Here is a 27798-nt window from a genome sequence, read left to right as displayed (position 1 = left end):
GGCAACAAAATCAATAAATTAAACAAAAATCAATAAATAGGGGGAGGGGGTGGTGGAGGAGTGACAGCTCTTGAAGGGGCACTGTAACTAAAATGTCAAAGGACACTTAATTAACCCAAAATATCGTTCCCCAGGCTAATGATGCACTCCATTCCCCGTGGCATCCACAGGTCACGGAAGGCCTGGAACGTACTGGTGGACACGGTGCACTCCCTCTCCAGGACCACCTGGCCACGAATGTAGCCCCAGTGTAGGGGAGGATTGTCCTGTCAGCATTTGTTATATATTCATATAACAAATTCCTAGCTCTTTCTGGATAATATAACAAAACAACAGTCTACCTTGTTTGCTTCATCTCATCCTGTCAGCATATCCTTCTCTTTCTTTCTCCCTCATGTACTCAATTAGCTTTCCATTCAGTGCTTATATGCTAATTTTGGGGCAGCATGTTGGCACAGTGGTCAGCACTGTTGCCTCATGGCGCCAGGGACCTGGATTCAATTCCGGCCTTGGGTCCCTGTCCATGTGGAGTTTGCAAGTTCTCCCCGTGTCTGCGTGGTTTCCTCCGGGTGCTCCGGTTTCCTCCCACAGTCCAAAGATATGCAGGTTAGGTGGATTGACCATGCTAAATTGCCTCTTAGTGTCCCAAGATGTGTAAGTTAGAGGGTTTACAGGGCAAATACGTAGGGTTATGGGCATAGGGCGTGGGTGGGATTGTTGTTGGTGCAGACTCGATTGGCCAAATGGCCTCCTTCTCCACTGTGGGGCAGCACAGTGGTTAGCACTGCTGCTTCACTGCGCCATGGACCCGGGTTCAATTCCCGGCTTGGGTCACTGTCAGTGCAGAGTTTGCACATTCTCCCTGTGTCTGCGTGGGTTTGCTTCAGTTTCCTCCCACAGTCCGAAAGACATGCTGGTTATGTGCATTGGCCATGCTGAATGCTCTCTCAATGTACCCAAACAGGCGCCGGAGTGTGGTGACTAGGGGATTTTCACAGTAACTTCATTGCAGTGTCAATGTAAGCCTACTTGTGACTAATAAATAAACTTTAACTTCTGTAGGGATTCTATGATGAATCATACCTTGTGGTAGTGATTCCACATTCTCACCAATCTGAGTAAAGAAACTTCTTCTGAATTTTGTATGGATTTATTAGCCACTATCTTCTAGTTTTGGTTTTCCCTATGGCTGGAAGGATCCTCTTCCAGCTGCTCTATTAAACTCCTTTATGATCATGAAGACCTCTATCAGGTCTCCTCTTGGTTCAAGTCCAGCTGAGGGATTCCCCCCCAGATGACTGCACTGGGTCTCGGTGAGAGGCTGGATGGAGCGGGAAAGTTTTAAATACTGGAAGGAAAATTTCAGATTTTGGGTCAATACCTAAAAGCTTCGCAAAGCCATGAATCCTAAACATAGGCTACCGGAGAGGTTTGGACACGAGAAAGGAGCAAATCAAACCGCTTTGACAAAGCGTCATCTGGACTTGAAACATCAGCTCTTTTCTCTCCTTCCAGATGCTGCCAGACCTCCTGAGATTTTCCAGCATTTTCTCTTTTGAAATCAAAATCTAAACTGGGCACATTGGAAAAATTTATTCTTGCAGTTACAAATTGCTTCAGGATTGGACAGTAAGTCTGAGGGTGAATAGGTCATCACTTTACTTTACTCCAAAGGAGCAATAGCAGATATTATTGCAAGACAGGGCATTGTGTTTAAAAATTGGCAAGTCATGTTGCAGCTTTATAGAACCTCAGTTAGGGCACACTTGGAATATAGTGTTCAATTCTGGTCACCACACTATCAGAAGGATGTGGAGGTTTTGGAGAGGGTACAGAAAAGATTTACCAGGATATTGCCTGGTATGGAGGGCATTAGCTATGAGGGAAGGTTGGAGAAACTTAGTTTGTTCTCACTGGAATGACGGAGGTTGAGGGGCGACCTGATGGAAGTCTACAAGATTATGAGGGGCATGGACAGAGTGGATAGTCAGAAGCTTTTTCCCAGGGTGGAAGAGTCAATTACTAGGGGGCATAGGTTTAAGGTGCGAGGGGCAAGGTTTAAAGGAGATGTACGAGGCAAGGGTTTTACACAGAGGGTGGTGGGTGCCTGGAACTCGCTGCCGGGGAAGGTAGTGGAAGCAGATACGATAGTGACTTTTAAGGGGCGTCTTGACAAATACATGAATAGGATGGGAATAGAGGGATATGGTCCCCGGAAGGGTAGGGGGTTTTAGTTCAGTCGGGCAGCAGGGTCGGTGCAGGTTTGGAGGGCCAAAGGGCCTGTTCCTGGGCTGTAATTTTCTTTGTTCTTAATGAAACCCCAGATAAAGTTGAAGTCTTAAAAGTCTTTGATAACTATTTCAGCCTGAGGAGTATTAAGATTCTGGAAAGGGTCAAATTCAGCAAAATGGTCCAGAAACCAGGAGTATCAGTAGATGCTTTCATCAATGACCTTTACAGGCTGGTTGAAGGATGCGAGTGTGCACACCTAAAAACAGAATTCATACAAGGTGCTAAGTATGTGCACGTATTACAGGGAGTGTTGGAGACAATAATCATCTGATCATCTTCCTTCCCTGGCAATTCTAAATAGGTAAACACTCCCACAAAGACCTTTGGTATCGGAAAGGGCCGTGCTGCAGACCTGAAGTACATCGAGGCCTGTGCCCGCCGGATAGCAGAGGTGGGCAACGGGGGCAAGATAGTGGTGGAGAAAAGCACGGTGCCGGTGAGGGCAGCAGAGAGCATTCGGAGGATATTCAATGCCAACACCAAACCCAACCTGAACCTCCAGGTAGGTGACATTGGGTCAGGGCTTGACTCGCATCTGCCTGCAGCAGAACAGTACTGATCGTAGTTGAGTTTTGACACTTGAGTCATGTTTTCCGGATGTGTGTAATGTGCCGCTAACAACCTCATGTTCTCCCAAAGCACTTCACAGTTAGTGAGGGAGGGTTGCCTTTTTTAAAGGACAGCACCTCCAGCAATGCAGCATCCCTTCAATCCTGCACTGGAGTGTTAGCCTGGGTTATGTTCTCAGAGTCAGGGGTGAGTGTTGTCCGCTGAGACACGGCTGACACTGTGAGCATGGTCATTCTAGACCAAGATGGTCTGGGATGCTAAAATGGGTTTGAAAATCTGGTCTCTGGCTCTGATGAAAAGCCATGATGTGGAGATGCCGGCGTTGGACTGGGGTGGGCACAGTAAGAAGTCTCACAACACCAGGTTAAAGTCCAACAGGTTTATTTGGTAGCAAATACCATAAGCTTTCGGAGCACAGCAGAAACTGATAGCCATGTTCCGCACACATGAGGACGGCCTAAACCGGGATGTTGGATTTATGTCACATTATCAGTAACCCCCACAGCTTGCCTCCTGGACTTGCAGAATTTCACTAGCTGTTCTGTCTGGAGACAATACACATCTCTTTAACCTGTGTTGAATGCTCCCTCCACCCACATTGTCTGTACATTTAAGACCTGGCTGGCTGTAGAGATTTGCATTCTAATCAGTATTCTGTAATTTGATTTCTGTGTCTGTTTGCACTGTTTGAGAACAGATATCCACTCCATCTGACGAAGGAGCTGTGCTCCGAAAGCTTATGGTATTTGCTACCAAATAAACCTGTTGGACTTTAATCTGGTGTTGTGAGACTTCTTACTGATGAAAAGCCACAGGCCTGAAACACCCCTCTCCACAGATGCTGCCAGACCTGTTGAGAATTTCCAACATTTTCTGTCTCTCTTTCTGCCTTGTACAAATCCATGCTTACCCAGCACTGATGTTAAACTGACCAGTCTGCGCTTACGGGGAACATCCTCACACTCTTTCTTCAATAAAGGTACCACATTTGTCACTTTCTAATCTCTGGCAGCAATCCTCCATCCATTCTCACTGTATCGAAGAATGATCAGTATATTTTGGCAATATCTCTTCTGCTACCTCCATCCCCAATGGTAGTGAAAAATACATTATTTACATCTACCTGATGGGATGGAGAGGACTTCAGCTTAATGTCTCATCCTGAAGGTGGCATCTTTGATGGTGTAGCACTCCTTCAGTATGGCACTGGAATGTCAGCCTGGATTGTGTGGTCAAGTCTCTGGAGTGGGATTTGAACCCACAATCTTCTGTCTCAGAGGTGAGAGTGCTACTCACTTAGCCACAGCTTGACCAACAGATCATGGCTGATCTGCAACCTAACACCATGCCTTTGCTGCATCTCCATTTGATTGGCAAAAATACACTAATGTCATTTTTTAAATTTAACAATTGCTCTAGCATTAATTGCTGTTTGAGGAAGAGAGTTTCAAATTTTTTTGCTATCCTACTATTAGCTGTACTGTACCACAGTGGTTAGCACTGCTCCCTCACAGCTCCAGGGACCCAGGCTCCAATCAGCCTTGGGTGACTATGGTGTGTGAGTCTGTGTAGAGTTTGCATGTTCTCCCTGTGTCTGCGTGGGTTTCCTCCGGGTGCTCCGGTTTCCTCTCACAGTCCAAAGATATGCAGGTTAGATTGACCATGCTAGATTGCCCTTTAGTGTCCCAAGATGCGTAGGTTAGGGGGATTATGGGGAATGGCTGGAGGAAAGAGGGTCTGCTAAGATGCTCTTTCAGCGAGTTGGTGCAGACTCGATGGGCCGAATGACCACCACCTGCATCGTAGGGATTCTATATTAGGGATCTATGCTGCTTTGTATGTGGCACAGTGGTTAGCACTGCTTCTTCACAGCGCCAGGGACCAGGGTTCAATTCCCGGCTTGGGTCACTGTCTGGTGCGGAGTCTGTACATTCTCCCCGTGTCTGTGTGAGTGTCCCGAGATGGCTAGGTTAAATGGATTAGCATGGTAAATGTGTGGGGTTACAGGGATAGGGCAAGGGAGAGGGCCTGGGTAAGATACTCTTTCAGAGAGTTGGTACAGACTCGATGGGTTGAATGTCCTCTTCTGCACTGTAAGGCTACTATGATTCTTTTGTGTGTAGGAGTGTTTTCTAATTTCACTCCTGAAATGTCTAACTCCAACTTTTAGAGTCTGCCCCTAATCCCCGGCCAATGAAAATGCTTTCCCTTTATCTTTTCTCTTTATTCTTTCTTCTTAATTTCTTAAACTTTGAGCAACTCGCCCGTAACCTCCTACATTCCCGGAAACTCTGCTTGTTCACTTTCTCCATGAAAAACAGGTTTACAACTGAGATCGAAGTGTATTTCTGGAGGTTTCATCACACAACTTGCCTCCGCGCTCCAGCCATTAGTCAGCACAGACACACTGGGCTGAATGGCCTCTTTCTGTGCTGCAACTTTTCTGTGGTTCGACAGTCAGCCAACACATTCATCCGATGTACGACCTTCCTGCACCAACCAATTGGAAAGCAAAAAGACTCATCATCCATTACACCCCTCTCCCCTCCCCGTTTGACCCATCGAGTCTGCACCAACAACCATCCTACCCAGGCCCTGTCCCTGTAACCCCACGTATTTACCCTGCTAATCCCCCTGATTCAAAGGGACAATTTAACAGAGTGTGGGAGGAAACCGAAGCACCCGGTGGAAACCCACGCAGACATGAGGAGAATGTGCAAACTCCACACAGACACCCAAGGCTGGATTTGAACCCCGGTCCCTGGCTCAGTGAGGCAGCAGTGTTAACCATTGTGTCACCATGCCGACCCCGCATCGTCTAGCCAGGGACTTTTAGTATGACTGAAGCATAACTTCTAACCCCTTGTAGTCTAGGTAGATGACAAACCAAAGCTGGGTTTTCTGGAGAGAAGTTATCTGGTACAGTTGATTCTTGGTAGATGAGCTCACTTGTAGAATTTTCTCATGTAAGTAACTTGTATTTTGCTCAGTATGTTCATGTGTGTGAATCACTGTGCCTCCAGGTGCTGTCTAACCCAGAGTTCCTGGCTGAAGGAACAGCGATTGCGGACCTCAAAAATCCAGACAGAGTGTTGATTGGTGGAGATGAGACACCCGAAGGTCAAAAGGCCATCCTGGCCCTCAAAAGCATCTATGAACATTGGGTCCCGGAGAACAAGATCATTACAACCAACACCTGGTCATCGGAGCTGTCCAAACTGGTACACTGTCTCTTTGGAAAGCATGGAGGTTTTAAAGTGGGATTCCCACAGGATTTGACTTCTGCCAGTCTTTGGTGCAGAGTCTGAAACCCAATCATAGGAAAATATGGCACAGATGCCTGCGCTACTCTTCAGCATAGCTATCCAGTTTATTCCATAGCCTTGTAAATCTTACATTTGAAAGAGAATTGGATAAATAATTGAAAGTTAACTATTGACACTGCTTTCAGCACCTTTACAGGAATGTGTCTTCCTGATTACAACAAGTTGTTTGTTGATTTGTGTTGGTTTTGTCTGTGTGGTTGGATGGACACACGCAAGCTTTTTTCTCCTGGTGGGGAAATGACCTGTTAAAAGATGCAGAACCTTAGAATTCGAGCCAACCGTTCAGGAATGAAATTGGTGAGCTCTTTTTCACACAATATAGTGTAACTCTCACCCCCAAAGGTTGTGATGTTGGAGAGAGAATTGAAATCTACAAAGACTGCGCTGAACAGGTTTTGGTTGGGAAGGGATTTGGAGTAAAGATGGGCGAACACAGTTTGATCCAGCAGCTTCTCTCCTATTGAGCCTAATGTGCTGTGTGAAAGGTAGTGTTTAATGAAAGCTTCTTTCCTCCTCCCCTGCCCCCTTGTAGGCTGCCAATGCCTTTCTCGCTCAGCGAATCAGCAGTATTAACTCTATCAGTGCCTTATGTGAGGCAACGGGGGCTGATGTGGAGGAAGTAGCCCATGCCATCGGCACCGACCAGAGAATTGGAAGCAAGTTCCTGAAAGCCAGTGTTGGTAAGAATCTCATTATGTAGAATGTACAGCACAAGCAGACCATTCAGCCCAAGCAGTGTACACTATAGTTTAAGCCTCACACTCCACATCATCAAACCAGGAGATTATTCCTTTTACCCTTATGTCTAGCTTCCCCTTAAACACCTTTGCTAATTGTCTCAAGTAGTCCCTATGGTAGCAAGTTCCATATTCTAACCACTCTTTGGGTGAAGAGGTTTCTCCTGAATTCTTTTTTAGATTTAGAGTCAAAGAGCCATAGAGTCATCGAGATTTACAGCATGGAAACAGGCCCTTCGGCCCAACTTGTCCATGCCGCCCTTTTTGTTTAAACCCCTAAGCTAGTCCCAATTGCCGCTTTTGGCCCACATCCCTCTCTACCCATCTTACCCATGTAACTGTCTAAATGCTTTTTAAAAGACAAAATTGTACCCACCTCTACTACTGCCTCTGGCAACTTGTTTCAGACACTCACCACTCTCTGTGTGAAAAAATTGCCCCTCTGGACACTTTTGTATCTATCCCCTCTCACCTTAAACCTATGCCCGCTGGTTTTAGACTCCCCTACCTTTGGGAAAAGATATTGACTATCTAGCTGATCTATGCCCCTCATTATTTTATAGACCTCTATAAGATTACCCAGCAGCCTTCTACACGCCAGAGAAACAAGTCATAGAAATCATAGAAACCCTACAGTGCAGAAGGAGGCCATTCGGCCCAATCGAGTCTGCACCGACCACAATCCCACCCAGGCCCTACCCCCTTATCCCTACATATTTACCCGCTAATCCCTCTAATCTACGCATCTCAGAACACTAAGGGGCAATTTTAGCAAGGCCAATCAACCTAACCTGCACATTTTTGGACTGTGGGAGGAAACCGGAGCACCCGGAGGAAACCCACGCAGACACGAGGAGAATGTGCAAACTCCACACAGACAGTGACCCGAGCCGGGAATCAAACCCGGGACCCTGGAGCTGTGAAGCAGCAGTGCTAACCACTGTGCTACCGTGCCGTCCCATAACTATAGGGTTCGTGGTGGGAGATACAGGAAGGATATCAGAGGTAGGTTCTTTACGCAGAGAGTGGTTGGGGTGTGGAATGGACTGCCTGCAGTGATAGTGGAGTCAGACACTTTAGGAACATTTAAGCGGTTATTGGATAGGCACATGGAGCACACCAGGATGATAGGGAGTGGGATAGCTTGATCTTGGTTTCAGATAAAGCTCGGCACAACATCGTGGGCCGAAGGGCCTGTTCTGTGTTGTACTGTTCTATGTTCTATGTTCTATCCAGCCTCTCCTTACAACTCAAACCATCAAGTCCCGGTAGCATCCTAGTAAATCTCTTCTGCATTCTTTCTAGTTTAATAATATCCTTCCTATAATAGGGTGAGCAGAACAAGTAGGCTTACGTTAACACTGCAATGAAGTTACTGTTAAAATCCCCTAGTCGCCACACTCCAGTGCCTGTTAGGATACACTGAGGGAGAATTTAGCATGGCCCATTTATTAGTGACTACCTTTTATATTTGTGGTTGCCTAGTTTTGGACTCCCTACAAGTGGCAATGTCTTCCATTACCCCTTCGTTACTAAGAAGCCTCACAACACCAGGTTAAAGTCCAACAGGTTTATTTGGAATCACGAGTTTACAGAGTGCTGCTCCTTCATCAGGCGAGTGGATTTTAATCTGGCGTTGTGAGACTTCTTTCTGTGTCCACCCCAGACAAATATCAGTATCTCCACACCTTGACCCTTCATTACTAGTATTGAACCCCGCAAGTTCCACCTCATTAAATCATTTGTTTGTTTCTTTCCAATAGTGGGATTTTATTCTTTAACTCTTCCTTCAGACTGGTTTATTTCTATTGCAGGCTTTGGGGGCAGCTGCTTTCAGAAGGATGTTCTGAATCTGGTTTATCTTTGTGAGGCCCTCAACCTTCCAGAAGTAGCCAGGTACTGGCAACAGGTAAGAATTTTCTGAAGAATTAATAAAGCCATTGCTCCTACATTTGGAAACTTTCCAAAGGGGACAACATGCAAGTGTCCAGCACGGTGGCACAGTGGTTAGCACTGCTGCCTCACAGCACCAGAGACCCAGGTTCAATTCTGGCCTCGGATCACTGTCTGTGCGGAGTCTGCACATTCTCACCATGTCTGCATGGGTTTCCTCCCACATTCTGAAAGATGTGCTGGTTAGGGTGCATTGGCCGGGCTAAATTCTCCCTCAGTGTACCCAAACAGGCGCCGGATTGTGGAGACTAGGGGATTTTCACAGTAACTTCATTGCAGTGTTAATGTAAGCCTACTTGTGACATCGACAAATAAACTTAAACTTAAAACTTAAATATGTTCTTCCAGCAGTTGTACCCTAACTTTAGCATTCCGTCACCACCATGAAGCATTCCTCGCCGTAATTCAATATATTCCATGGACCTCCATCACCTCCCAGTCACGGCCATCCTGATTTGGATATATATCCTTCACTGTCACATGATCAATATCCAGGAATTCCTAGTCTAACAACATTGTAGGAGCATCACTCTTGTAACCAACACACCGCCACGTTCCCAGGGTGACAGATTGGGCTGTAAATACCCGCTTTGCCAGTGGCACCTATTGTCTAATAACAAACCTTAAAAACAGAAATCTGCTCAGAATTAGTTTGGAGTTCATTAATTGCTGCAGTAAGATGCTAGAAAAATCCTTGAAGTTAATGAACATTTAATTGCTTTTTTATTGTGTGTTTGTGATATTAGATGAGTGGCGGTGGGGTGGCGAAATGAAATTATAGCTCAAGACCACCAGATTTAAAAATAGCGCCATGGTATTGTTAGTGAACCCATCTGGCTCACTAATGTCCTTTAGGAAAGGAAATCTGCCGTCCTTACCTGGCCTGGCCTACATGTGACTCCAGACCCACAGCAATGTGGTTGACTCTTAACTGCCCTCTGAAATGGCCGAGCGAGACACTCAGTTCAAGGGCAAGTAGGGATGGGCAATAAATGCTGACCAACCAGTGATGCCCATGTCCCATGAATGAAAAACAAATCTACTAGAATACACCAACAGTCTCAGTTCAACAGATGTATATTTTTGTATGACCTTGCACACGAGTAAACTGTGATCTGTCTGGTCATGCTCATTTTCAACAAGATATCTGGAAAGATGTCATTTAAAAAGTTATAAATAACATTTTTCCACCACTCCCAAGTTTCTATCTGTTAAATATTAAAGTTATGTAATCTCGAGGGCAATTAGGAATGGGCAATAAATGCTGGCCAAGCCAGCGATGCCCACATCCCATGAATGAATTTGTAAAAGTCAGAACATTTATCCATGTCATTCAATGGCATTTACTATCACTGAATCCTCCACTATTAACATTATGGGGGCTACCATTGAGCAGAAACTGAACTGGACTAGCCACATAAATACTATGGCTACCAGAGCAGGTCAAAAGCTAGGTATCCTGCAGCGGGTAATTCACCTTCTGACCACTGCCTCTGGATGAGAGCAGCTCCAACACTCATCACCATCCAGGACAAAGTAACCCACTTGACCAGCACTCCATTTTTAAAATGTATTCTTTCATGGTATGTGGATGTTGCGGGTATTTATTTCCCATCCCTAATTGCCCTGAAAGGGTGTAGCAGGCAGAGGCCCTCATAACGTTTGAGTAAGTACTTAGATGTACACTTGTGATGCCAAGGCCTACACGGCTATGGACCAAGTGCTGGAAAATGAGATTGAAATAAATTGGTGGTTTCTCTTTGACCGGCACAGACTCAGTAGGCCGAAGGGTCTTTTTCTGTGCTGTAGACCTCTATGAGCAACCTCCTTGTGGATGTGGAATGTGGATCTTATTACCATAGAGAGTGAAATGAAATGAACAGCATGGGTGTATTTCAGGTGAAGCTGGGATAGCACAGGAGGGAGGATATTTTGATGGGGTGAGGTGGGGGTGTGACCAGGCTTGTCTACAGAATAATAAACTCTAGCATTGACCAGTTGGGCCGAATGTCCTGTTTTCCGTAAATTCAATGTAATGTTTTCTGATTTTGCTGCCAGGTGATTGAGATTAACGATTACCAGCGGAGAAGGTTTGCGGCACGAGTAATCGGCTGCCTTTTCAACACCGTCACCGATAAAAAGATCGGATTGTTGGGATTTGCCTTCAAGAAGGACACTGGAGACACGAGGTAGGATTTGGTGAATTGCTGTCCCATTGTCACTGCTCAGATGTTGGATGAAAGGTCTCAGCCCTGCATGGAGGCACCTATGTTAATATTTTATTTTAATCCTGCAGCAAGGTTCCTGGAAACTTGGGCAGTTCCTTGCGAGTGAGAGTGTTTTTCTTTTCTCACTGGTAACCGAGGCATTCTGTGCCAGTGAAATCTGTTTATTTCTTTCAGCACTGCCTGGTATCCCAGAGAGAGTTTTTGGAAATGTCTGCAGCTGCTGTGAAGTGCTACCTTTTTTGACTTTTGACATATTTACACCTGTTCCAAAGGTAATCAATATGTTAGTTCAGAGGAAGAAGCAGGAGGAGGCCATTCAGCCCCTTCTGGCCTGCTACCCCTTCAATGCAGATCATGGTTGATTCATATCGCTTCACTTGTTACCTACAATAAGCTGACAGCCCCAATACGCTTATCCAATAAAAGCCTCATCAATCTCAGCCTAGTGAAACCTTTGACTGACTCCCAGCATCAACAGCCTTTTGGGGAAGAGTTCCAGATTTCCACTACCTTTTCTGTGGGGGAAAGAAAGTGCTTCTTGACTAAATGATCTTGGTCCAATGTTAAGATTGTGCCCCCTTGTTCTGGATTTTCCCACCAGTGACAATACGGTGATATGGGACAAACTCATCCTTTCGAGCATCCCGATCTGGTGCTTCTACTACACTCAAGGGAATGGAAGATTTGCAACCTGTCCTTGTAATGTAACCATTTTAGTCCCAACATCAGTGCGGTGAATCTGTGCCACACATCAGGGCAATGTATCCTTTGGCGAGGCAGCAAAGCCCACGTCCCTTGAATTAATGAAAAAAAGTTGCAGTGCCCAGAACTGAATGCAGAGGAAGATTGACCAAGTGCAATAATACAACTCAAGCGTCACTTCCTTATTTTTCCAGCCTTTTAAGATTAAGGCCAGCATTTCATTAGCCTTTTTGTACCCGAATCCTAACTTCTTGTGGCTTGTGCCACAGGGGACCTGAGTAAGTGGTTCTGGAGAGTCAGGGATTTGATGGAAATTGAGGGGGGAATGTGTTGTAATGAGGTTCGGCGTGGAGTGACCCTAGCAGAACCCAAACTCAATGTCTGAACAGGTTATTCCTGAGCTAGTGCTGCTTGATAGCGCTGTTGATGACCCCTTCCATCACTTTGCTAATGATCAAGAGTAAACTGATGGAGCAGTAATTGACCAGGTTGGATTTGTCCTGCCTTTTGTGTACAGGGCGCACCTTGGCAATTTTCCACATTGTTGTTTAGATGTCAGTGTTGTAACTGTATTGGAAGTGCTTGGCTAGGGGCACAGCAAGTTCTGGCGCACAAGTCTTCAGTACTATTGCTGGAATAATGTCAGGGCCCATAGCCTTTGCAGAATCCAGCGACTTTGGCTGTTTCTTGATATCACGTGGACTGAATCTAATTGTCTGGTGATTGACATCTGTGATGCTGGAGACCTCCAGAGGAGGCCGAGATGGATCATCCACTCGGCACTTCTGGCTGAAGATTGTTGCAAATGCTTCAGCCTTATCTTTTGCACTGATGTGCTGGGCTCCTCCATCATTGAGGATGGGGGTATTTGTGGAGCCTCCTCCTCCAGTGAGTTTAATTGTCCACCACCATTCACGACTGGATGTGGCAGGACTGCAGAGCTTAGATTGGATGCATTGGTTGTAGTTCTGTCTATCACATGCTGGTGTCACTGTTTGGCATTCATGTAGTCCTGTGTTGTAGTTTCACCAGGTTGACACCTCATTTTTAGGCGTGCCTGGTGCTGCTCCTGGCATGCCCTCCTGCACTCTTCATCGAAGCAGGGTAGATTCCCTGGCTTGGTGGTATTGGTAGAGTGGGGGATATGCCGGGCCATGAGGTTACGATTGTGGTTGAGTACAATTCTGCTGCTGAAGGCCCACAGCACCTCATGGATGCCCACTCTTGAGTTGCTAGATTTGTTCAAAGTCTATCCCGTTTAGCACGGTGATAGTGCCGCACAACATGGCAGAGGGTATCCTCAATGTGAAGATGGGAGTTTGATGAGGTGGTTACTCCTACTGATATTGTGATGGACAGCAGGGACTTGAATAAATACTTAGAAGGAAAAATGTTGCAAGACAATGGGGGAAAAGCAGGTGAGCGGGACCAGTGAGATTGGTCTTTCATAGAGCTAGCACGGCCATGATGGTCAAGTGGCCTCCTTTTGTGCTGTGTGTGTCAATGAAGTGCAGTAGCCCAGTAACCACACTGCTGTTGGGTTTCTGAACCATCTGGCTTCATGTTTAAGTTTGCTTTCTGTTACAGGGAGTCATCCAGTATTTACATTTCCAAATATCTTCTGGACGAGGGAGCCAGGCTGCACATATTTGATCCAAAAGTGAAGAAGGAGCAAATTATTCAGGACCTGTCTCACACCAGTGTTTGCGACGATGATCCTGACAGGGGTATGTATACAAAGCAACCGGGAACTGGAGAATTTTTTGAATAGATCAGCTTTGAATGAGGAAGATTCTTCTTGGCGAATCCACATAGTAGTCCCCATATTGGACTTTTTATGAAATTATTCTCAAGTTTTTGTCTGTCTACCAAGTTCATACCAAGTGCTTATCACTAGAGATAGATTTTTGAAAAGAGAAAGCTAGTGAGGACTATAAGGTAGGAGCAGAGCATTGAAACTAATTTTTTTAATCCTTCAAAAGAGCTAGCCCAGGCACTGATGGGCTGAATGACCTTCTGGTCTGAATATAGCAGTGCATCGTAGAATCCCTACAGTGCAGAAGGAGATCATTTGGCCCATCGAGTCTGCACCGACCACAATCCCACCCAGGCCCTATCCCCATAACCCCTCATAATTACCCTACTAGACCCCCTGACACTAAGGTTAATTTAGCATGGCCAATCAACCTAACCTACACATCTTTGGAGCGTGGGAGGAAACTGAAGCACTCGGAGGAAACATACACAGACACGGGGAGAACGTGCAGACTCCACACAGACAGTCAACCGAGGCCAGAATTGAACCCGCCACTGTGAGGCAGCAGTGCTAACCAGTGTGGCACGGTGCCGCTCCAACATCATTGAAACAAGCTAACCGGTCATTATCACACTCCCTGTTTGCAGCTACTTACTGGTTACAAATTCACCACTGTGTTACCCAATGTTACCCTAGTAACTACACCTCAGAAATGAATTCATTGGCTATAAAATGGTTTAGGGTGTTCTGAGGTTATGAATGATTCTGTGAGACTTGATTTGTGCCTCCATCTTGTGAATGGTGACTAAGTTTGGGATGGGAATGCCTATTAAACAAGTTTGGAAATGTTATCCCCTGTGCACCTAGACCATTTTTGCAAGGACGGCCCTTGTTCATCTATTGAGCCAGAAAAGGACAATTGCTTTCAGCTTTTGATCAATCGAACTGGTTGTACTTCATTGGTTGCATGACGTTTGTGATGTTCCGAGTTTGTAAAAAGCAATATATAAATGGTTCAGTGGGGAATGTTTTCGCCTCTGGAATGCGACTTGAACCCACAATCTTCTGACTCAAAGACTTGAGCAAGTATCTAGGCTGAACTCCAGCGCAGTAGTGATGGGAGTGCTGCACTGCTGGAGAAGTTTCTTTTTTTTAGATGAGGGGTGGGATTTTCTGCTCAACACTCCACAAAACACAGCCTGCCATTGGCTGCCGTGGGGTCTTCTGGTCCCATCGTTGTCAACAGAGTTTCCCTTTGAATGCACCCCTCACCGCCGGGAAACCTGTGGCTGGACTGCGCCATTGCTGGAATCAGATGATCCCTCCGGCGTGGATAGCTGGAAAGTTCCGGCCGTGGTATTACCCAAGGATGTAAAAGTGTCCATGACCAATATTTTAAATGGGGCGGCACGGTGGCACAGCAGTTAGCACTGTTGCCTCACAGCGCCAGGGACCCGGGTTCGATTCCTGGCTTGTGTCACTGTCTGTGTGGAGTTTGCACATTCTCCCCGTGTCTGCATGGGTTTCCTCCGGGTGCTCCGGTTTCCTCCCACACTCCAAAGATGTGCTGGTTAGGGTGCATTGGCCGTGCTAAATTCTCCCTCAGTGTACTCGAACAGGCGCCAGAGTGTGGCGAAGAGGGGATTTTCACAGTAACTTCATTGCAGTGTGAATGTAAGCCTACTTGTGACTAATAAATAAATATATATAAATTAGTTTATGCAAATGTCCTGGCCAATATTTATCCCTCAACTAACATCACTGGAGCAAGCTAACTGGTCATTATCAAACTCCCTTTTTGTGGCTACTTGATGAGGCACAAATTGACCACTGTTTTACCCAATGTTACCATAGTAACTACACCTCAAAAATGAATTCATTGGTTATAAAATGGTTTGGGACGTTCTGAGGTTATGAAGATGCTATAAAATACATAAATCAGCAAGAATAGGCCATTCAGCCCCTCGAGCCTGCTCCACCATTCAGTAAAATCATGGCTGATCTGATTGTGGCCTCAACTCCACATTGCACCTATCCCCGATAACCTTTGACTCCCTTATTGGTCAAGAATCTATCTGCCGCTACTTTTAAATATATTGATTGACCCGGACTCCACCTGTCTCTGGTTCTTCATATCGTAACGCAAGATCTTTTCTTTTCTATAGTGTCGCGTTTGGTCACCGTATCTTTGGATCCTTACGAGGCTTGTAAGAATGCCCATGCTATAGTGATCTGCACAGAGTGGGATATGTTCAAGGTATTGAAAATAACTGCTATTGTGGCTAGTTTTCCTCTTATTTCACCTCCTCTTCGATGAGCTTGGTTTCTTGTGATCCAAAAGATGTCTACTGTCACGCAAATCGATTTAATTGACTGTTGAGCTGTTACAATCAAGTCTGTCCTGCCCTGATTGGAGATGTGTTTATCCAGATACTAACTAGATAAGAGGTGCTGCACAAGGTTTATCTGAAGTTCAGAGTTCATTTTGATATGCTGTCAAACACTTGAGGTGTTCAAAACTTTGTTGGCGTAAGGCAAGATAACAGCCACAGTCCACAATGGGTCTTAGACATCTCTCTCTCTCTCCGTTAAAGAGAGACAATTGGTTTATGTATAGAATGAGGGGCACCATTTCGCAAGCGTGGGGCAAGGTGAAGAGACTGCCTCCATCAGCTCCCACAGCGGGTATGGAGATTGAACCTGTCTGTTGGTGTCATTCTGAGCGAAACTCTAACCATTCAGTCCAAAGATGTGCGTGTTGGGTTGATTGGCCATGCTAAATTGACCCTAGTGTCGGGGGGATTAGCAGGATAAATATGTGGAGTTACGGGGATAGGGCTTGGGTGGGATTGTTGTCGGTGCAGATGTGATGGGCTGAATGGCCTCCTTCTGCAGTGTAGGGATTCTATGATTCTAGTCAACTGAACTAACTGACTCTGAGAAAACATGTGGATATAATTACATAGAATTCACATCACGGGTGGATATTGGTGTTTACGTCCACTTGAATGTCCTCCTCGTTGTCTCACCCTAACAGCATATCCCCTTATTGCTTTCTCTCTTGTTTGGGTTTCCCTGATGTGGGAAGTCTTTTGAAACCTGAGCTTTAATGAATTCATGAGTGAGTTCAAGAATAAACTTTTCAGCCAAATAAACCTTTCCCCTTTATTTTAGATCAGTCACTGAATGCTTGCATCCTTGTGGCCATTCTGAAGGTGGATGAAGCCTTGACCCTAGGCCAAGGTTTTTTCAAATATATTTTCATGGGAGGTGGATGTCACTGGCTAAGCCAGCATTTATTACCCATCCCTAATTGCCCTTGAGAAGGTGGTGGTGAGCCCCCTTTTTGAAATCTGCAGTCCATGTGGTGTAGGTACACTTCACTGCTGTTAGGGAGGGAGTTCCAGGATTTTGACCCAGCGAGAGTGATATAGTTCCCAGTTGGGATATTGTGTGGCTTGGAGGGGAACTTGTACATGGTGGTGATCCCCTATATCTGTTGCCCATATCCTTCTTGGTGGCAGGGGTTTTGGGTTCAGAAAGTGCCGTCTAAAGAGCCTTGGTGAGTTGCTACAGTGCATCTTGTAGGTGGTACATACGGCTGCTACTGTATGTCAGTGTTGGAGGGAGCAAATACTTGTGGATGGGGTGTTAATTAGGCAGGCTGGTTTGTCCTGGATGGTGTCGAGCTTCTCAAGTGTTGTTGGAGCTGCACCCATCCAGGCAAGTGGGGAGTATTCCATCACACTCTTGATCTGTGCCTTGTAGATGGCAGACAGGCTTTGGGGAGTCAGAAGGTGAGTTACTCGGAATTTCCAGCCTCTGACCTGGGACTTCTGCTCTGTGACTTGGTGCTATTCATGTGATTAATTTGGAGCAGGGGCGAGCTTCAGTGAACAGGAACAGTGCCCCATATTATGTGATTAAGATGGAAATTGTTAATGTTGTAAAGTGTCAGGTCAGACCAACACCTTTCTAAACATGGAAATATTGTTTGAGTGATTGTACAAGGAATGAAAGGGAATTAATTGCCTTGGCATTACTCATGGTTGCTTGCGGCTTACTCCAGTTTTTTAAAATTCAATTCGTGGGACTGGGTATCGCTGGCTGGGCCAGCATTTATTGCCCATCCCTAGTTGCCCCTTGAGAAGGTGCTGGTGAGCTGCCTGATTGAATCGCTGAAGTCCACGTGCTGTGGGTTGACCCACAATGCTGTTAGGGAGGGAGTTCCAGGATTTTGACCCAGCGACTGTGAAGGAACAGCGATATATTTCCAAGTCAGGATGGTGAGTGGCTTGGAGGGAGACTTGCAGGTGGTGGTGCTCCCATGTATCTGCTGCCCTTGTCCTTCCAGATGGAAGTGGTCCTGGGTTTGGAAGTTTGGCTGCCGTCTCGAACAGAATTCACACAAATATCTGATCTGAAGGTCAGTACAAAGCAATTCTATTTCAAGTGCTGCCAGTTTTGATAACATCCTCATTATCAAACTAATTACAGCTTCAATCCAGGGACCGTGTCGAATTGTGAGAATGGCATTGCCTGATCTACTTTGTATATTCACATTTCAGTGAATCACAGACCATTCAGCCCATCAAGTCTGCACTGGCTCCTCATAAGAACAATCAATTAGTTCCTCTCCCCAATACTGTGCTTTTTTTCTCCTTATTTATTCACTTCCTTTTGAAGGTTCCTGTTGTATCTGAATCTTACAGACAGTGCATTCCAGATCCTAACCACGTTGCCAAAAAAACACAATCTTCCTCACATTGCTCCTGCTTTTTTGACCAATTACCTTAAATTTGTGCCCTTTGGTTACTGACCCTCAGTGACCGGAAACTTTCTCTTTATTTTTCGGTATAAAACCTCATTGGTTTTAAACACCTTTTATCAAATCGTCATCTTAAACCTTCTCTGCTCTAAATACAGCAACTTCTGTTCCTGCAGGCTATTCACTTAACTGTAATCCCTCATTCCTTCGAGCCATTCTAATAAATCTCTCCTGTACTCTCTCCAGTGTCTTCATGTCTTAGCTGAAGGTGTTTTGCCCAGAATTGGACGCAGTACTGCATCAATATTTAATGCTTTATAAAGATTTTACATAAGCTCCTGGCTTTTGTACACTCTGCCTCTATAAAGCCTCGGATCTGATATGTGTGTCAGCCGTGGTTCAGTTGGTAGTGTATTTACCTCTGAAACAGGTGGTTATGGGTTCAAGTCCCACTACAGGGCATCAGGTCAAAAATCAAGGCTAGCATTCCAGTGCAGTAATGTCAGAGGTGCCGTCTTTCAGATGAGATCCTAGTCCTGACTACCCTTACTGGTGGATATTAAAGATGTTTCATAGAGCTTATAAAAATCTAACAGGACTAAACAGGGTAGATGCAGGGAGGATATTCCTGATGGTGGGGGACCCCAGAACCAGGGGTCACAATCTGAGGATTCAGGGTGGAAAGTAAAGTTAAAGTTTATTTATTACTCTCAAGTAAGGCTTACATTAACACTGCAATGAAATTCCTCTACTTGCCACAGTCCGGTGCCTGTTTGGGTCAATCTGCCTAACCAGCATGTCTTTCAGACTGTGGGAGGAAACCGGAACACCCGGAGGAAACCCATGCAGACACGGGGGGGGGGAGGGGAACGTGCAGACAGTCACCCAAACTGGGAATCGAACCCGGGTTCCTGGCACTGTGAGGCAGCACTGCTAACCACTGTGCCACCATGCCGCCCACCATTTAGGACAGAGATGAGACATTTCTTCATCCAAAGAGTGGTGAGCCTGTGGAATTCATTACCACAGGAAGTAGTTGATGCCAAAACATTGAATGTATTCAAGAGGCGGCTGGATATAGCACTTGGGGTGAATGGGATCAAAAGTTATGGGGAGAAAGCAGGATGAGGCTATTGAGTTGGACGATCAGCCATGATCGTGATGAATGGCGGAGCAGGCTCGAAGGGCCGAATGGCCTCCTCCTGCTCCTATCTTCTATATTTCTATCCCACGGCCACAATTTTGATAAGATTTAGCCCCGGTGCCTTGGCCAACATTCAACCTCATTAAAGGACCTTTTTTCTGGTCGTTATTGCATTGCTGTTTATGGGAATGTGCTGTGTACAAACTATCTGCTGCATTTCCTACATCACAACAGTAACTAAACTTCAAAAATGTGTCATCAGTATACTCCACTTTGAGACATCCTGAGGTTAAATAAGGCACTTTATTAATGCAAGACTTTTACATTGAGCGCTTCATTTAGTGACACCACTATTCCCAGTGTGAATGGAGATGTTTGAGTTGGGGAAGGTCTGTGACCAGCACAGTGAGGTCCTGGATGTGACTGTGGGGAAAATCTGCATGTTCCATTTGTTTCAGATTCCAGTCTGTCCTGCAGTCTGGTCGAGTTTTGAACCATTGCAGCTTGGTCATGTTGTGAATATAAAGGGAATATCGATGTAGATCTCGTCTGTACCTCAGTTTAAATTCATCACCTTTCAGGAGCTGGACTATGAGAGGATCTACAAGGCAATGCTGAAACCAGCGTTTATCTTTGATGGCAGGCGCATTTTGGACAGTCTTCATGAAAAGCTCCAGCGCCTTGGTTTCCAGGTAAGGGGGGGTGGGAGGTGTGACTGAAAAACACACCAATCACCATTGGGATTGATGCCTTTGGTCAGCTCCATGTTGGATGAGGTGGGGAGGGGAGTTGGTGGATGCTAAGTGGGTGAGATGGGCAAGACAAGGCAAGCGATGGGTGCTAGAGTTCAGATGATATATTGTGCTGATAAAGGTGCGCTTGAAAGCCTTAACTCTACCTAATGTCTTCCAAAAACAGGACAAGAATTTAAATGGCTGCATTGAGACGACTTTTTGTCAAACAGCGAAGGCAAATCTGAATGATCAAGAATTATATGCTCATTTAATTTAGTGCACGAGTTCATTTACATAATAGTTCACAGCTGACTGTGTATAGAGGTATGGCCCTGAACTTTGTGTGTCCCTTAAATAGCAGGATTACCGAAGAGGGTGTCTCAATAGTTTCTACCTGACCAGCTGAGTGTTTTCCAGTTTTTTATTTGAGATTTCCAACAATTTTTTTAAATATTTTGTTTTTGTTTGCCTTTGTCCAGGCCAGAACATCTCTTAACCACCTCACCTCTCTAACTTTCTCTTTAAGACACTCCTTTAAAGGAAATTCTTTAGCTGAGCTTTTGATAGTGTCTCATTTTGCATCTTGGTGTCAGATGCTACATGGTATGTGTCACAAACAGGATGTGGGGAAGTAACAGTTTCTCGAGTTCCTCTATCACACAGGTCGCACCATTAGTGTAAATGTCCAACTCATTCACCAAAATGGCCAACTGTTCACCTCACCATCACTAGACCCAGAGTAAAAGAGACATTAACCTGGATTCTTTCTGCTGCCTCACAGCGCCAGGGACCCGGGTTCGATTCCCAGCTTGGGTCACAGTCTGACCCCCCTGTCTTCCCCCCGTGTCTGTGTGGGTTTCCTCCATTTGCTCCGGTTTCCTCCCACAGTCCAAAGACGTGCTGGTTAGGTGCATTGGCCATGCTAAATTCTCCCTCAGTGTACCCGAACAGGTGCTGGAGTGTGGCGACTAGGGGATTTTCACAGTAACTTCATTGCAGTGTTACTGTAAGCCTACTTGTGACAATAATAAATAAACTTTAAACTTTTTTCAACAAACTCAGAATGATTGATCTATTCTGAAATGAAACGATTTTTTAAAACAATTTGCGAGAATTGGTTAACGCACAATTTGTAACTGGGGAGTGTAACTATCTATCCCTTTTTAAAATTCCCTAGTGCGCACAAACACAGACAAACAAGTAAGGTCTCTGCAGAGACCAGCGGTTAAAGAAAAGCTTCATGAAAAGGATGACATTAGGGTTTTGGTGCTGTTGATCTGGAGTTCCCTTGGGTGAAGATTGATCGCTATTTCCATTGGATGTCTGGAGGTTTTCACCAATGGAGCTTTGATGTGGAGGCAAATAGAATCGGATCAATCCTTGGGACCTCCCTTTCATCTCAGCCTCTGAATACAGACAAATTCCAATGAGATGAGAATTCCTTGATGCTAATAAGCACACTGTATTTCAGGCAAGGGCAGCAGGAGTTGGGCAGCTTTTCCCGCCTTGTTTTATTCCCAACTGAGTTCAAATCATAAGTTCAAAACACAAAATTCATCTTCTTTGGGTGATTTCCAGTAAAAATAAAATCCAGGTATGTTCCCAAGTGTCCAAATAATGCAACATCCTTACAAATATTACAAGAAGATATAGTTCTTGGAGATATGGGCTGGCACGGTGGCACAGTGGTTAGCATTGCTGCCTCACAGCGCCAGTGACCCGGATTCAATTCCCAGCTTGGGTCACTGTCTGTGTGGAGTCTGCACATTCTCCCTGTGTCTGCATGGGTTTCCTCCAGGTGCTCCGGTTTCCTCCCAGTCCAAAGGTGTGCGGGTTAGGTGGATTGGCCATGCTAAATTGCCCCTTAGTGTCAGGGGGACTAGCAGGGTAAATGCATGGGGTTTCGCGGATTGGGCCTGGGTGGGATTGTGATCGGTGCAGACTCGATGGGGCAAATGTCCTCCTTCTGCTCTGTAGGATTCTATGATTCTATATGGTTTTCCAACAGATTCTGCACTACATTAAATGCAACTTGTCGTTTTGCTGAACCTACCTGTGGGAAGTACCTCAGATCCCAGTAAACCATAGAATCTCTACAGTGCAGAAAGAGGCCATCTGGCCCATCGAGTCTGCCTCGACTCTATAAAAGAGCATCCCACCCAGACCTTTCCCTCCACCCTACCCCTATAACCCCATGCATTTACAATGGCCAATGCACCTAAGCAGCACATCTTTGGACTGTGGGAGGAAACCGGAGCTTCCGGAGAAAATCCCCACAGACACGGGGAGAACGTGCAAACTCCACAAAGGCAGTCCCCCAAGGCTGGAATCGAACCTGGATCCCTGGCACTATGAGGCAGCAGTGTTAACCACTGTGCTACCAGGAGACTGTGGCGGGTCTCCCTTAACCACTTGGAGGGGATCTTTTAGACTGAGCTGCAATGTGTTGGAAACACTAATGCAAATTTTCATTTGTTAAATTTCACCAACAGGTTGAAACCATTGGAAAGAAGGTTACAGAGCGGATACCATTCACTGCCAACAAAGATATCTCGAGGATTGACTTGCAAGCCCCTCCTGCCAAGAAGCTAAAGATATAATGGCCAACTCCTCCTAGTGATTTTCTGTCACACATTTTCTACATGCAGTATTAGTTTTTATATCAATGAAAATTTTCAATATGCTTACTGACACTATGTGACAATTTTTAGGTCATTTTTATAAAAATGCAACAGGAGCCTCCTCGATTTGTGGTTTTTTTTAACATTTATGGTTTGAATGGGACCCTGTACTCAAAGCCCCATTGAGCTGGAGGAGTTTGCACTGGTTAAACTGAGGCCCAATATCTGAACTCCACCAAGCAAGTTAATCTGAATTTGTAATCACAATCTTGTGTAGGTTTGCAGGGAGGGAAGGAAGAGTAAAATTTAAGCTTTTTTGACTTGTCTTCCTAGTTGCTTCCTCATGGACCAAATTTAGTCGCCAACTCTGATTCGACATACAAGATAAAGACAAAATATTGCAAATGCTGGAATCTGAAACAAAAACAGAAAATGCTGGAAAATCTCAGCAGATCTGACAGCATCTGTGGAGAGAGAATTGAGCCAACGTTTCGAATCTGGATGACCCTTCATGCTGACTCTCAACGTCATCTCTCCACAGATGCTGTCAGACCTGCTGAGATTTTCCAGCATTTTCTTTTTCTGATTGAACATATTCCAGGAGGTGCCAAAAGATAATCTCCCACCTCCATCCACACTCCTGGCATTGATTGCTTGACATATCCACACATTCAGTGGCCAATTGGAAAGCAAATGGACTCTTCCATTAGCTAATTAGATGATTGATGATCGTTGGTCAGATGACCTTTCTTCCCCCAATTTTGTTTAATGACCCAGTGATTGTTCTCCTAGGTTTCCCCCCACCCCCCCCCAATGTCTCAGACGTTAGGCTATATTCGTGGAGACTTCAGGACAATCCTGGAGGGTTGGCAACCCTGGGAACAAGTGGGTAGAACTTTCTTGAATTAATTGTCTTCCTCGTTCCTCCATTTCCAAGAGAGGGCAGTGAATTTCTAGTCTTTAAGCAAAAAAAGTGACTCCATCTGTTTAACTATATATGGATGAATGCTCTGTTGGTGCCCCCTGCTGCTTTCAATCATTGAGGATTGCCACCGTATTACCAGCCTGAAGACAGACGGTGCTAGGCTTTTCTTCTGACTTTACTTTTGCTTGAAGTTTCACTTTTTTGAAAGTTGAATCTCCCATAATTTAAGGGAAATTAGTGGATGGCGGGAGGGGTTCTCCATAAAATATAAGAAAATTCTAAATCGTAAGCCTAAGTATACTGCTGAAAAGAGAGACATGTTGCTAAAGCTTTTTGTATGTAAGATAGTTAAGCTTCATATTGTGATCCATTTATGCTTGCTGGGGGTGACATACCTTCATAGGCAAGGACCATTCTCTAAACAAAAGGAATATGTTCAAGCCCTGCCACATTTTCTCAGTTACCTGGCAGCTTGGGGAGCCTAATGGCGACACCTCAGCCAAACAGAGTCAGCTTGCCAACCAATCGCACCCTTTTTTTTTCTCCTATAATGTAATTTTATTGTGGTCCTTTGAAATTTGGCATTCTTGTGTTTGTCCTGATAAGTGCAAGATTTAAAAAAAATTCAGCAACATGTCACTTTTTCCACCAATATCCAAGTTCTCTCCTGCCAAACAACAAACTGAATGCCAGCTCTAAGTCCATGGACCATAGCACATTCCTGCTTTTAGGGGTACATTTTAAGGGGAGATTTTGTTCCTTTCACTGTTAATTGCAGCTGGGACACCCACGTTACACTCCTACCGACAGCCAAATGAGGAAATTCTTGAACGGTCTCCACACCAAGGGCTGACATTTTAATCCAACTCACTGGGTAGGAGTCCCACAGGCTAGAGAGGAGTGCTGCTTCTACATCCTTCCCGATGACTCCAGTGGAAATTAAAATCGGGAGAGGTGTAAACGTAACATCATATCTACTCTCAATGTGGCAGCATCAGGCTAAAATTGCCCCTCCAGCCCCCACTGATGTAAAGAGAGCTGAACTTTTAATTTAGCGCATGGGTGGGGGGGATCAACAGCATTTGGAAGATGCGGCAATGCAGATTGTGATTAAAGTCAGACCGATTGTTTCCCCCCCAAACCCCAGCCCTGAAATTGTCTATTTTAATACCCATAAGTTTTAGGTACAAAAATGGAAGGGACCAGTTAGTTTACTTGGCTCAGGTTTGGGTCAGAATAACACCAACAGCTTGAGTTCAATTCCTGCTCTCTAGCTGAGGTAGACTTGGGACCTGCCTCCCCTCCCCGCCTGTTCTGTGCTTAATGTGGACTGGTGCCTCTCCAGCTCAGTAGCCAATTGTTCTCTCTCTAATAGAGAGAGATGCTCGTGATCCCTCGAGGACTACGGCTAATTCCCTACCTACCAAGGGAAATGGTTCAAAATGAGCAACGGATATTGACTGGCACACGTAATCCGTAAGATAAATTACTTAAAATGTATAAGCGGATTTAAAAGCCTGAGAGAAATCGCCAGTGAGAATTAGCAGTCTGAATTTTAATGTAGAATTTTAGTCCAGTGAATTATTGTTTGCAAACTTTGAATCTGGACTTGATCAAAATACTAATTAATACCAGGGACTGAACTATGTGACCTAGTTCATTGTGAAAATTGGAAGCCTGTTCTCTGTTTTAGTAAAGGTGGGTTATCACAACTGCTGGATCTAGTGTAATTGGGCATAACTATTTTCGGATTCCCCACAAAGATTGGATTTTATTGACTTCAATCGCAATATGATAAACTAATGAATAAAACCTTTAATACGGGACTGGTGTGCGTGTTGATTGTGATGTGGAACTCAAACAAATCATGAGACACAAATCCCAAGTCAATAAGTTTGATTATTAATGTTGGGCATCGATCTGATGCTGTGAAAAATGTACATTGTACATACTCCTGAATTGATTCTACCTGATACACTGATGATTTGAAAGAAACACTTTCTGTATAAACTTTTGTTTTGTGTTCATGTTGGAGAATAAAATATTTGATACGCCTCTTTCATAATAAAATCAACATTTGGAAACTTGAGGAATTTGGTTTGAGACTTTGTGTTCACATCCACCACAGGATACGAGGGTCCCAGGCGTCATTACTTTCACATCGATAGTCGTCCTTTGTTGAAATAAGGCTGATTGCTAATATAAAAGCAAAATACTGGGATGCTAGAATCTGAAACCAAAACACACAGTGCTGGAAAATCGCAGCGGGTGTGACAGCACCCGTGGGGAGAGAGAATAGAGCCAACATTTCAAGTCTAGATGACTCTTCAGAGCTCTGACGAAGGGTCATCCAGATTTAACGTTGGTTCTATTCTCTCCCCACAGATGCTGTCGGATCTGTTGAGATTTTCCAGCATTTTCTAATTGCTAAATCTCGGTTTCAGTTGGACTTGTATTTGATAACTTTCTGCAGCAATGGAGATTTGGCTCTGTCAACCAGAGGGCACAGAATTTAAGATAATTGGCAAAAGAATCAGAGGGAAGGTGGAGAGTTTTTAAATGTGATGAGTAATGATCAGAAAGACACTGGCTCCAATGGTGGTGGCAGCACTTTCAATAAAGGTTTATTACCCCATTTCCTGTGCGTGTGCAGATGCATTACTGTAATGGCAGTTAAGTATTGCATCGACTGTATACTACCCCACCCTCACTCCCCACCCCCCCCTCCCCAACCACAATAACAGATACCTTTGTGGCCTTCAGAGATAAAGCAACTTTTTAAAAAACTTCACTGATGCTCCTGCCACCCACAGTGTGGGCTGAATATGCAACCGTTCCTAACATCTTCTGGATGGAGGCAGGAGATAGTGTGGATGAAAAGTTGTTGAAAAGGAAGAATTTGGGAAAAGAACCATAGGAATGAGACTAATTGAATAGGGGGGGGGGGGGGGGGGGGGGTGGCGTTGGCATAGTGGTATTGTCACTGGACTCCAGGGACCTGGGTTCAAATCCTACCACAGCAGATGGTGAAATTTGAGTTCAATAAAATTCTTGAATTAAAAGTTTACAGCATGGAAACAGGCCCTTCGGCCCAACTTGTCCATGTCGCCCAGTTTTTACTACTAAGCTAGTCCCAATTGCCCACATTTGGCCCATATCCCTCTCTACCCATCTTACCCATGTAACTGCCTAAATGCCTTTTTCAAAGACAAAATTTTACCCACCTCTACTACTACCTCTGGCAGCTCATTCCAGACTCACCACCCTCTTGAGTGAAAAAATTGCCCCTCTGGACCCTTTTGTATCTCTTCCCTCTCACTTTAAACCTATGCCCTCTAGTTTTAGACTCTCCAACCTTTGGGAAAAGATGTTGACTATCTGCCTTATCTATGTCCCCCATCTGTTGATGACCATGAAAACATTGTCGAACATTGTAAAAACCTATCTGGTTCACCAATGTCCTTTAGGGAAGGAAATCTATCTTTAATGGTCTGGCCTACGTGAGTCCAGATCCACAGCAATGTGGTTGATTCTCAAATGTCCTCTGGAATAGACAGTAGTTAGGGATGGACAATAAATGCTGGCCCAGTCAGCAATGACCAGATCCCATAAAAATGAATGATAATACACTATCATCGATTGTCATTAAAAACCCATCTGGTTCACTAAATGTTAAAGGACATCTGTCATCCTTACCCGGTCTGGCCTACATGTGACACCAGACCCACAGCAATGTGATTGACTATCAACTACCCTCTGAGATGGCCCAGTGAGCCACTCAGTTCAACAGCAATTAGGGATGGGCAACAATTGCTGGCTCAGCCAGCGATGCCCACATCCCATGAAAGAATGAATTTCAAAAATGAAGATTTTGCCGCAACACTAGGGGAGCACTTCCTGCACATGCACATTAGCACAGCATAGAACTAGCATCGGCCTGGCAGGCTGAATGGGTCACGGGATTCTCTGATCTGTTTGATGTGTTAATATGGTTTGCTCACAGAGAATCATTGATTCAGTGGGGACTCTTTGTTACTCGTGC

General features: G+C 45.0%; 1 protein-coding gene across 3 annotated transcripts in view; it reads left to right on the top strand.

Annotated features, from left to right (window-relative positions):
- Positions 1-25843, top strand: part of LOC144505634 (UDP-glucose 6-dehydrogenase-like) — a 51121-nt gene extending 25278 nt beyond the window's left edge. For all 3 annotated transcript variants that reach the window (XM_078231753.1, XM_078231752.1, XM_078231754.1), the window contains exons 4-12: positions 2594-2794; positions 5886-6083; positions 6721-6868; positions 8740-8834; positions 10937-11067; positions 13396-13535; positions 15730-15821; positions 20058-20168; positions 22703-25843. In XM_078231753.1, the coding sequence (XP_078087879.1) occupies positions 2594-2794; positions 5886-6083; positions 6721-6868; positions 8740-8834; positions 10937-11067; positions 13396-13535; positions 15730-15821; positions 20058-20168; positions 22703-22810 (1224 nt within the window). In that variant the 3' untranslated portion in view covers positions 22811-25843. The remainder of the gene's footprint in view (positions 1-2593; positions 2795-5885; positions 6084-6720; positions 6869-8739; positions 8835-10936; positions 11068-13395; positions 13536-15729; positions 15822-20057; positions 20169-22702) is intronic.
- Positions 25844-27798: the final 1955 nt, after the last annotated feature.

This window comes from Mustelus asterias, chromosome 16, assembly GCF_964213995.1.
Source record: "Mustelus asterias chromosome 16, sMusAst1.hap1.1, whole genome shotgun sequence".
Taxonomy (NCBI): domain Eukaryota; kingdom Metazoa; phylum Chordata; class Chondrichthyes; order Carcharhiniformes; family Triakidae; genus Mustelus; species Mustelus asterias.
Note: the sequence above shows the minus strand (reverse complement) of the source record. Positions and strands in the feature narration are given on the sequence as shown.